The sequence below is a fragment of the Geotrypetes seraphini genome, chromosome 1 (genome assembly GCF_902459505.1).
Source record: "Geotrypetes seraphini chromosome 1, aGeoSer1.1, whole genome shotgun sequence".
Classification (NCBI taxonomy): domain Eukaryota; kingdom Metazoa; phylum Chordata; class Amphibia; order Gymnophiona; family Dermophiidae; genus Geotrypetes; species Geotrypetes seraphini.
This window is the reverse complement of record NC_047084.1, coordinates 267,143,966-267,156,636: the sequence shown is the minus strand read 5'-3', so window position 1 is coordinate 267,156,636 and position 12,671 is coordinate 267,143,966. Positions and strand designations below refer to the sequence as shown.

Here is a 12,671-nt window from a genome sequence, read left to right as displayed (position 1 = left end):
ACCATCCGACTAATGATTTTATTCATAGTCTCCTTTGGGTTTTCACCTCTTCACATCCTTCTTCACTGTCTTATTTTTGTGATCAGATTTTAAAACTGATCTGCCACTTACTTCACCGACGACCACTGCATTCAGCTAACATTCTTAAATTCTGTTAGTCTACTGCAATTGAAACACACCTTCAACAGCTTCCTTAGTTCTTTCTCCTTATTTGAATATAAGCAATGATATCCATAGTTATTCTGTATATCATCATTCTCCCATTCCTTTATCACAAATGCAGTGTCTGTAATCAGTCTATCCTGCTTCCTTCTTCTTACCATTCCTTACTGTCCATTTCCTTTTTATCAGTTTATTAATTTGTCTGTTCTTTATATATTTATTCTCAACAATTATTAAGAATCATCCAAAAACAGTTCTTTTACAGTGTAGTTTCGTATGATTTGAACTACAAGAATGTTTGCCAGACTGTCCTAAGGATTTTATTCATACTCTCCATTGGGTTTTCACCTCTTCTCATCCTTCTACACTGTCTCATTTTTGTGACCAGACTTTAAAACTGTTCTACCACTTACTACTTGAAATACTTTTTATTAAGAATTCATTTTAATCCACAGTTGCACATATGAATAGTCATATTGGTATTATATCAAACTTCTCATATCCATATTCATAACTCTCAAATCAAAAAAGTCATTTTGGAATTTCTTTTGAAAACAAATTATCCATAATGATCTAAAAGAACATAGGTTCTGACTTTGAGAGGAATTCTTTCAACTTCTCTGGCTCACTAAAAAATAAAGACTTATCTCCGCTAGAAACTCTCATTTTAGCTGGATAATAAAGATCATATTTGTATCCTTTTTCTTTTAATTTAGGTCTCATTTCAAGGAATTGTTTTCTTATGCTTGCTGTATTTTTGGCAAAATCAGGTAAAAACCAAATTTTTGACCCTTTATAGTTCAAATTTTTGTCACTTTTTGCCGCTTTTAAAATATCAACCACCTGTTGATATCTTAATAATTTAAAAATTAGAGGTCTTGGTCTTCCTTGATTTTCAAACCGCCTTGCAGGTATTCGGTGCGCCCGCTCTATTTCAATGGGATGTTTAAAATTTAACTGTAATAACTTGGGCAACAGGTTCTCTAAAAATTGAATCGGATTACCCCCTTCTAAATTCTCAGCTAACCCAAAAAGTTTCACATTCTTCCTCCTACCACGATTTTCATAATCTTCAAGCTGCTGTGATAATTCTGTGATCTTCAAACTGTCATTTTTCCACCTCTTCTCTGCACATTCTAAAGCTTCAGTTTTTTTTTCTATTTCAGTTGTTCTTGAGTTAGCAATTTCCAATTGTCTATGTATGTTCATAATTTCTTCTTTTACTTCTGACAAGTTGTTAACATTGTCCTGCAGCAGTTGCCTAATATATCTTAACTCCCCATAACTTCAGCTTTACTGAGCTCTTCTGTCGCATCTCCAGGAAGAGGAACTTTAGAGGGGGTAACTTGATCCTGTTTTTGGCGCTTAGCAACCCCTCCAGTTTCATTTTTAGCCTGACGCGTACTTGCCATGTTCCTGCACCGGATTATACTTAAGGCAGAAAAACTTCAGGTATTATATTTCTAATTAAGTAGCCGTTGCCCAGGTCGGAGGAGCGTCGCGATCACACTTCCATTTTGTGTGCGCGCTAAGCCTGCTTAAGATTGGACTCCAACTTATGTTCCTGAGAGTCCCGTAAGGCAGACACGCGGGGTCTTCGGTGGCGCCTTTCCAAAACGCAGCACCAAGGAGACCCGCTGAATCAAGTCTGGTAGCTCATCCCTCTGAAAAAGGCGCACCACGGTGCCTCTTCACAGGAAGGCAGGAAAGCCACTGTCTCGCCGCCAGCAACCGTCCCCTCGAGAGGATCCTGGAAATCCTCAAAAGGGTTCAGGTCCTCATCCAGGCTGACACGCTCCTCGGACCACCAATCCTCATCCCAAGCCACCCTCGGGCGCTTGGACAAGGGAGGAGGAAGAGGGGATGCCAAAGGAGAAGAGGGAGGCAAAGCCACAGGGGGTGTGGAATACCCCCCCTCTCCGAAACCCCCAGCCGCCTGAAAATAGGCTCTGCAAAAATCAAATCAGGGGGGGAAAAAACCCTGGGATCCCAAGGGACTCTCTGCCACAGCAGAAACCTGCCCCTGTTTTTCCAATACAGGGGAAAGATCACCTGAGGTTGCAGACAAAATGGAGGGGCCAGACTGAGAAAATGGCAAAGTTCCCACCAAAAACAACCCCTCCAGGGCCTGTAGCAGCTGGGAAGCCTCAACTGTCCCAACCGCTAAAGCAGGCAAGTCGGCATCAGCTGTTAAAAAAATCAGCTGAGAGAGAATCCTTTGTACCCTGGCCGTCGGTAGTCGAGGGAATCCCTCCGTGGGCGGAAGAACTAAACTAAACTAAACTAAACTTTAAGTTTATATACCGCGTCATCTCCACGGAAGTGGAGCTCGACATGGTTTACAGGAACTAAAAATAAAGAAAGGAACTCCAATGGAAGGAAGAAGGGCTTGGTAAACAGGAAGGAAAGAGGGGACTTAGAATAATGGAGAGGGAGGGGGTAGTTACATTTTGGAGAAAAGCCAGGTTTTCAGATGTTTTCTGAAGTGTTGGAGGGAGGTCGAACTCCGAAGATGGGCAGTAAAGCTGTTCCACAGCTCGGTGATCCTGAAGAGGAGGGATGTTCCAAGTTTTCCAGTATGGGAAATGCCATTTAGAGATGGGAAGGATAGTTTGAATTTCTGAGTGGATCTTGAGGAGTGAGTACTCGAGAGCCAGGATAGTGGGAAGGATGCCGTGAAGAGATTTGAAGGTAAGACAGGCGCATTTGTAGCGAATCCTGAGGGTGACTGGGAGCCAGTGAAGCTTAGACAGAAGCGGGGAGACATGGTCGAATTTGCCTTTTGTGAAGATTAGTTTAGCTGCGGCATTCTGAATCCGCTGGAGTCTGCGAAGGCTTTTCTTTGTTAGGCTTAGGTAGATGGAGTTGCAGTAATCAAGTCTGGATAGAATGATGGATTGGACAAGGACAGCGAAATGTTGTTGGTGGAAGCAGGATCTGACTTTTCTTAGCATATGAAGATTGAAAAAGAATTTTTTTACTAGGGAGTTGATGTGGTCGTTAAAGGACAATGTAGAGTCAATGATGATTCCCAGAACTTTGCTAGAGTGCTCAAGCTGCAGATTGGTGCCAGAGGAAAGTGGGATGTGGGAGGGTAGCTGATCCAATTTCGGGCCGAGAAGACCAGGCATCCCCACTGCTCCCTGATGACTCGCGAGACACTAGCGGCGGGGAGCTCTGGGTGCCTGCAGCCACTGCCGACAGAGCCCCACCACAGCACCAGCCTGTACACCGCCTGCACAGGCCAACCACGAGTGCCTCATGTCTGGAGCACAATGAGCACTTTTTCCCCTGTGAAGCGCGCATTGCTCCATATGCGACCTAGCTAAAACCAAAGTTCCGGTTAGTACAAAAATACAGTAAAATACAGTAAAGTTAAAGGGAAGCAACCCTTCAGACCGGCACTACCTCAGGATTTTTTTTTCCAGAATAGACTCCACAGGCTCTCAAAGCAATATGCCTTAGGGGGGCAAAGCTTACTGCTGAGGCTCCTCTAAAAAATGTGGGGAAGTGGAGGAAATGGGGGGAGGGACCCAGCACGAGTCCAGCCGGGTTTGACACCCCTGAGGTCAGTCGAACTCCTAAACAGGGCACACCCAAGCTCAATCCAGCCAAAAAACAGAGACTAGAAACCCCTAAACAAATTCCAACAGCCCTATCAAGGGAGATGGGTACAGCTCACTCAACACCTGCTGGAGACTGAAAGAAGACTGATAGGAATAGGGGAAGGTCTCTCTTATGTACTATTCCACAGTTTTGTTTCAGTCTCCACCCACTTGTAAGATTTAACCTCTACCGGTCTGGAAAGTGCTAAAGAAGTCTTTTTAATGTTTGTTTCACATTGGTCTTTTTTCCAACAGTTTTGGTTTCTGGATAGCTGAAGAACTTTGTTACATCACAGTTTTCTGGAACAGCACTGTGACTTAGCATCTGCATGAACAGGAGATCTTGATTCAAATCTTAGATCCAACTCCTGTTGGAACAGTTATTCACTGGCACAGAGAAGAAGGGAGTCTTAGTTATTGCACAATGGCAATGCCTACTCAGGTTCCAGAAAGCCTTTACTTATGTAGCATCAGAATGAAGATATGCAGAGCAGTGGCTTGACTAGATGGAAGTCATGAAGAGAAAGAAGAAAACCTGATTAGTTACAAAAGTGCTATTGGAAACCAAATGGACAGCAGAATATAGTCAAACAAGAATTATCTTATGTTTGCTTTAAAATTGATGAAGTGTAGCGTATAATACATCAAAGAGAAATAATAAGGGTGCATCTTTGCCTTCATCTGTCCCACTGTGAAACATGATAAAATAAAGTAATATTAACTGTTACTCTGCTGCTGCTAATCTAAAATGGATTATGCCCAGCATAGGAGCCAGATCTGTGGATGCTTGAGCACCTCCAGTATTGAACTCCTTGACTGTATCCAGAAAGAGGCAGTTTCCATTAGGGTCAGCACCCCCAATAATTTTGAAGTTGTCTCCTATGATGCCCAGTAGGAAAAGACAACCATATAACATAGTAACAGACAGCAGATTAGGACCAGCATGGTTATAACATAAATCTATCATGATCCAACTAATCTGCCCAGCAAAGTAGCTAGAATTGCATCTTTCTCTCTATGCAAAACATAACATGAGAGTTTCCCTTAATCAACATCACTGTATTTGTTAGCCACTGACCTGTTTAAGTTGTTCTCGAAGGCGTTCCTCTGTAACTCCCAGTGCTCTCATGCCCCTTGTCCGGCATGCTGACTGCAACTCCTTTGCATTTAAGCTATCCACACCTTCCTCTGCGATCAACTAAAAGACGGAAACATAATAAATAGCAGGGAAAATGACATTGCAAAGGAAAACTTTACTATGCAAATAAATATTAAGAAAACAAACAATGACTATTAGATGTTATGAAATCAATATTGAAAACAATATTCAGGACAGGTCTCTTGCTCTCGGTATTTTCCTTTCTAATTTATATGTCAATTGAGACATGGAGAAAGGCGAATTATGTGACAATTCAGGTACAGTATCTGCATTCTCTGCTGCTGGCCCACAATTGTGGGATCTTTTGGTGGGTACCTTGAGACATTACAGCAATTTGATAACATTTTAAAGATGCCTTTGATATTTAACTAGCTAGTTTCCTAGCCAATTTTAACCTCATTGTATAATTTTATTGTAGAATTTTAAATTCCCCTTTCCTCATTTACTCTCCCTGAATGTCTTGTTTTCTTTCAAATAACTTGTAGTTCTTTTCCCTTCCTCTCCTTGTGTTCTTAGTTTTGTCAAGTCTGTCTAAAGTCCTACTGGACTTAGGTTTTGTTAGTATTGTATTGTTTCCCAAACTTTGTAATTTTATTATCATGTACATCGCTTAGAATTATGATTAAGCGATTAATCAAAACCTCATTAAACTTGAAACTTGAAAAAATTGTTAAAGACTCACTTATTTGTTAGCGCTTTTTGCTAGACTGGCACATTTATGGACAGTACTATGATTTATTTGCTGGTTAGTCATTACTATCTTGATAAATTATATAATCTAATTAATCTTCAATTTCTGGGTCGCTCTGTGCTTATCTAAGTTCAAGGTGACTTACAAATCAAGAAGTTTACATTACGTTTGTGAGTTACAGTTTGCTCGAGTGTTTTGCTCGTCTTGCAAAACACTTGCAAACCGCCATTACTTGCAAACCGAGGTTTGACTGTAGAAGTTTTTAAAAAAAATAAATAAATATATTAGTTTAATTGAAAGCCACAACGTTTTATTTTATTTTTTTTACAATTTCCATTTTGGGGCTGATTCTATAAACAATGCCTAAATTGGGCTTTGCTGAGAAAAATGCTACCAACCTTGTGTCAATCACACAGTTGCCATTTACAGAATCAAGGCTTGCAGTGTCTATGTAAAAATTTAGGCACCTGAAACGTAGGCCTGGTTTTAAGGATCTACATTTCAGGTGCTTAAGTTTTTGGAGAATAGCACTTAGCGGTGCTTAAATCATGCTCCGCTCTTAGTAAAATAGTAAATGACTGCAGATGAAGACCCAAGTGATCCATCCAGTCTGCCCAACCATACAAGCTCCATAAATTAATTTAGTTTAAATGGTCCTTTTTCTTAGATATTACTAGGCCAGAAACCCAGAGCCCTGCCCAGTAGTGTGCTTAGGTTCCATCTACTGGAATCTCCATCAAAGCTCACTCCAGCATATCTTAACCATCCCAGCCATCGAAACCCTCCCCAGCCTGTTCATATACAGGGCACAGGCCGTGCAAGCCTTAGTTCTTTCAATGTATACCCATTATTTTCTGATTAGAGATCCTCTGTGTTCATCCCATGCTTGTTTGAACTCTGTCACCATTTTCTTCTCCCTTGGGAGCGCATTCCACACAACAACAACCCTCTCCGTAAAGAAGAAACACCCACTTAGGTGCCGCTAAGCGCCATGCAGTAGGCACCTATCTTTTATAGAATCAGATAAGCACCTATCACCCAATTAAATAGTTTTCAAAAATTATTGAGGCTATTATGAGTATTTTGTCAATTAAGTTAGGCGCCTAATTTTAGGCGCTCTTTATAGAATCAGCCCCTCTGTGATTATAACACTAATTTCAGCTTTTACAAAGCTGTGGTAGAGGTTTTTAATCGTTGGCCAGCAAATTAAATGCTCCAACACTCATACAATTCCTTGGAGCATCAGAGCGTTTACCTTGACAGCCCAAGGTAGAAACCTATATTGTAACTTTGTAAAAGGAGCCTCAAGTTATCTCAGAGAATACTAAGAGGTGGTGCAAGGCCATTCTTAGTTGGTGGAGCAATTTGTCTGGTTATTCTGATAATGAATGAGACTCCTCCATGCTAACTAGTTATGCAACCCCTGGCGGTCAGCATCCAACTTCTTAGAGGGACACATGGTGTTCAGCCTCACGAGATTGATTTATCACGAGTACACTATGAAAACACAAGGGTATCTGCAATTTCAATTACAGGTGTGTCATTATGGAACAAATTGACAGGACCATTGAGAGCACTACTGGATTTACAAAAGTTAAAGAAGGTATTGAAAACTACTTTGTTTGTAGAGGCATTTAAATGAATGAATATTAATACAGTCAAACCCTGGTTTGCGAGTAATGTGGTTTGCGAGTGTTTTGCACAATGAGCAAAACACTCTCGCAAATCTTGCGAGGCATCGCCCCCGAGAACCGGCATCACCTCCCCACCAAACCCTTACCATGATTGGGCACTGGCACACAGCACCAACCCACAGGACAGCGGTGCCCAAAGAGCCTGCCGCTGATTCTGCTGGGCCTTGAGTATCTGCGCATGCTCAAGGCCTTCTGGCTCCCACTCTCTCCCAGATTCTAATGAGATTCTCGGAGACACCAGGAATCTCATTAGCATCTCAGAGAGAGCGGGAGCCAGAAGGCCTTGAGCATGTGCAGATGCTCAAGGCCCAGCAGAATCAACGGCAAGCTCTTTGGGCACCAGCACGTCCTGTGGGTTGGTGCTGCATGCCGTGGCCCGATCGTGGTAAGGATTTGGGCAGGCGGCAATGCCGATTCTTGGGGGTGGGGTGGGCAAAGCCTGTTCCCAAGGATGGGGTGGAAGCGTGCCAGTGGCCTTGGGGGTGGGGGTCTTTTTGGGATATGGAACAAATCGCCCGCGTTTCCATTGTTTTCTATGGGGAAATGTGCTTTGATATACGAGCACTTTAGTTTATGAGCATGTTTCTGGAACGAATTATGCTCGCACTGTACTATATGGAGACATTGACATTATTGTATGTGGAGGTATTACAGTGAATGAAGACAATTTTTATGGAGATTTACATTCTTGTATGTTATTGTATGTACGTCCTAATATTATGATTGTACTTTGTAAGCGGGTAAGAAATTTTTTTAAATAAATAAAATAAATACTATTACTATATTGTACAACATACTTTATCTAAAGGCACAGCAAAAACAAAAAGTGGGGGATATCCAAAATATTATCTCCCAGGTGGCAGTGGGAACACTAAGCTCTCGAGTCATTTTTCTGCATTTCTTTTTCTTTTTCGAAGGTGGAGAAATGAAAATGGAGAAATTTAACCTTCACAATAGGGTACACTCTCAACTCAACAAATCTCTACAATCCCCAAGCTGCATCAGAGCAATTTGCTCCCGAAGTCGTGTTGGAACATCATGTTACTCTGACTCCAGATGCATGGGAAGTATTCCCTCACCTGGAGAAGAGAACTCAGAAATTAACAATGGACATTCTGCTAGTAATCAGAGTACTGTTTAAACCAATGGGTTTTGTAGAAGGTATACTCCAAAATGATAGGCACGGAAACCCTAGACACAAAAAAGCTATTCAATCTAGTAAAGAATCTCACCGACACCAAACCTCACCTAGCTACACAAGGAAACCACCCACCAACAGCTATCCATTTCAAAAATAAGATCACCAAGATCAGAACCGTATTCAACAATACTCACACCCACCTTGACAAGATAACCAAGATCAGAACCGTATTCAACAATACTCACCCCCACCTTGACAAGATAACAACTAACCCTTCAACAGGAGCCATCGCCGCAGACAGAAGCTGGACAGTCCTCCCCATATTACACTGGTCGGATATGAATCGACTCTACAAAAAATACGGCCAAGCTTCTTGCGACCTAAATAACTGCCCCACCTACCTGTTATCAAACTCCTCCACCACATTCAGAGCCAAACCACATTAACAGAAGGTCAATTCCCTCAAGACCTTGGAGAGATCATAATCACCCCAATCATGAAAGACCACAAAGGCCCAATAGATAACCCCTCCAACTACAGACCAATCGCTTCAATATCAATGCACAATACCTCACCAACTACCTGGAAGACCATAACCTACTTCACCCCTCATAATCAGGATCTCGAACCAACCACAGCACAGAAACACTACTTGTAACACTACTAGACACAGCGCGACAGCAAATTAGCAAAGGCAAAAAGATGATGCTAATCCAACTTGACCTCTCCGCAGCATTTGACCTGGTCGACCACTCCATACTGCTACAGATACTTGACGCCATTGTGATCTTAGGCAAGGTCTACAATTGGTTCCAAGGATTCCTCAAATCAAGAACCTACAGGGTAAAGTCCAATAATATCAAATCAGAACCATGGTCCAACCCATGCGGAGTTCCACAAGGATCACCTACGCTCTTCAACCTCTTTATTTCCTCCCTTGGAGCCACTTTAGATAACTTAAATGTTACATCCTTCAGCTACGCAGACGACATCACCATACTCCTCCCCTTCGACCCATCAGAGCCCAACACTACAGCAAAACTGGAAATAACCCTAGATGCAGTGGAAAAATGGATGGTAGACCACAAAATGAAACTAAACTCAGATAAAACAAAATTCCTTCTGCTCGAAAAGGCCAAAACTCCCACCATTACAGAACTGAAAATTAAAAACACCAAATACCCAATACAGCCCGAACTCAAACTCCTAGGATTAACGATAGACAGATGCTGCACAATGCAGTCCCAAATCAATATAACATCTCAGAAAGCTTTTTTAATTATGAGAAATCTACGTAAAATAAGAAAATTCTTCGACCCAGCACAATTCAGGCTAATTGTCCAATCCCTAGTCTTAGGTCTACTGGACTATTGCAATTCCCTCTATCTACTTTGTCCTGTCAACATGATAAAACAACTTCAGACTATACAAAACACTGCCTTCAGACTGATCTACTCCCTGAGAAAATATGATCATATTACAACTGCCTTCCTAGACTCTCACTGGCTACCTGGAATGCGCTTCCAGAGGACGTGATAGGGCAGAGTACGGAACAGAGGTTTAAGAAAGGACTGGACAATTTCCTCCTGGAAAAGGGGATAGAGGGGTATAGATAGAAGATTACTGCACAGGTCCTGGACCTGTTGGGCCACCGTGTGAGCGGACTGCTGGGCACGATGGACCTCGGGTCTGACCCAGCAGAGGCATTTCTTATGTTCTTATGCAAGCACGAATTCAATTCAAATTCTACTGTCTATTATTCAAAGCATTAAACGGCTCCGCCCCACCCCTATCTAAACAACCGCCTAAACCAGATCCTCACCTCAAGACAAAGAAGAACTCCGAACCCTTTTACCTTCCCTCCACTCAAGGGCACTCAGCGCAAAAAGATGTTTGATAACCTTCTGGCGACACAAGCAGCAAAACTTAACCAATCCATCTCCAACCTGTTGACGGCAACGGGCGACTTCAAAACTTTTCGAAAAGAAATCAAAACCCTACTTTTCAAAAAATTTATCCAGATATCTTAACCCAACCCTTCCCCCTCCTCCTAGATAAATTCTCCCCCAAAACCTCCACTTAATAATCTCTTCCTCCCCAAAACACCAACCAAGTATTCAGATCCTTGAAATGTAACGTAATCTTATTTGTACTCTAACTGTAATCTATTTGTTATATCACACAGTAACGTACAGTCAATTTAATATCCAATTTGAAAGTTCTTCCGGAATTAATCCAGCTACCTCTCCTCCCTTGTAACCAAAAAAAAAGAACAAAAAAAACCAAATGTCCAGTTAGCTCTTTTGTAATCCGCCTTGAACTGCAAGGTATAGGCGGAATAGAAGTCCCTAATGTAATGTAATACATGCACCAGAAGGAGCTCTTCCAACCTCTGTCTTTGCTGTACCAGAGCCAGCTGCAACAGCCATACTTACTCTACCAGAAAGTGGGATAAATGCTAGGAGGAGAAATTAGGTTCTTATCTGCTAATATTCTTTCTTTTAGTCCTTCCAGACTGAAACAGAATGGATGGGTTTACGCTCCTCTGCAAGCAGGTAGAGACTGAGACATTGACTTTTGGCTGCAGTACAAATGGGCTGTACAGTTCCATCTACAATCAATCTGATGACTAGCCAAGCAGAAACTAGATTGAAAACACCAAAACAAACCAACTCCACTTTCACATGGAGAAGGCAAAGAAATTGTCCAGATTGGACCAGGAAATACTAGGCTAGTCCAGAGCCACCAGGATCACTTGGCCTGCGTGTCAAGCAATTAGAAGCACTCTTCCCCAAAATGTTCCCACACTTCACCAGCTAAAACAGACAAACCAAATGCCGCTGCTCTTATTCTCACCCAAAACCAAGATAGACACCGCAGAAAACACCGTACTCTTCACAAAAAACAACACTGAATAACACGACAGAGTGGGGTCTGTGCCAGTCTGGAGGGACTAAAAGAAAGAAAATTAGCAGGTAAGAAACTAATTTCTCCTTCTTTAGCATCCCTCCAGACTGGCACAGAACGGATGGGATGTACCAAAGCAGTACCCTTCATGGGTGGGATCCCCAAAGGCGCTTTGGCATTGACATTTGTGGCCATGAGGTCCATTACCAGCCGTCCCCAGGCCTGAATAATCAACTTGAAGGCTTCCAACCTGAGACATCCCTCTCTGGGATCCATCAAATGATGACTGAGGAAGTCCACCTGGACGTTGTTCACTCCTGCTATGTGGGAAGGCAGAGATGTCCAGAAGATGAGCCTCTGCCCATTCCATGAGAAGAGTTGCCTCCTGCGCTACCAGATAACTCTTAGCTCCCCCCTGCCGACTGACATAAGCCACTGCCCTGGCATTGTCCAAGAGAACCTGAACTGATTGGCCCTCCAGCAATGGCTGGAAAGCCAGCAACGCCAACTGAATGGCTCTGGTCTCCAGAATATTGATCGACCAGGAAGCCTCCACCAGCTGCCCTGCACTGAATGACCGAGATATTGGGCTCTCCAACTGAGGAGATTGGCGTCCATTAGAAGCACTGTCCACTGGGACTGATCCAGACTCACTCCCTGATCCAGGCTGGAAGACTGCAGCCACCATCTCCAGCTGCAACGAACCAATCCCTGAAGCAGGACGGGAAAGTCCAGATTGTGAATCTGTGGCAACTACCACCGAAGAAGCGCATACTGAAGAGGACGCATGTGAGCCTGAGCCCACCTGACTACTTTCAGGAATACCGCCTTCGAGCTCCAGACCTGCAGAAAATCTTGCACCCTAGGGCAGCGAAAATCCATGAGGGAATCTGTAACTGCAATTTCAACACCCAGGCCTTGGGAAGGAAGATTCTCCCCAAGCCGGTGTCGAAGAGAACCCTACGATACTCCAAGTGCTGAGACAGAGACAACCGGCTCTTGGACAGGTTGACCACCCAGCCCAGCGACTGCAGAAACTCCACCACTCTAGTTGTGACCCGAGAGCTCTCCTGAAACGACTTCGCTCAAATCAACCACTCGTCCAGATAAGGATGAACCAGAATGCCCTCCTTGCACAAGGCTGTTGCCGCCACCACCATAATCTTGGCAAAGGTCTGTGGAGATAATCCAAAAGGAAGCACACAAAACTGATAGTGTTTTCCCAAAATAGCAAAGCGAAGGAAGCGTTGAAGGGAGGCCCAAATGTGAACATGCAGGTAGGCCTCCGTCAGATCCAGAGAAGTGAGAAATT

General features: G+C 43.0%; 1 protein-coding gene across 3 annotated transcripts in view; it reads right to left on the bottom strand.

Moving 5' to 3' along the window:
* Positions 1-12,671, bottom strand: part of LETM1 (leucine zipper and EF-hand containing transmembrane protein 1) — a 251,235-nt gene that overhangs the window by 119,763 nt on the left and 118,801 nt on the right. For all 3 annotated transcript variants that reach the window (XM_033950993.1, XM_033951002.1, XM_033950987.1), the window contains exon 7: positions 4,846-4,965. In XM_033950993.1, the coding sequence (XP_033806884.1) occupies positions 4,846-4,965 (120 nt within the window). The remainder of the gene's footprint in view (positions 1-4,845; positions 4,966-12,671) is intronic.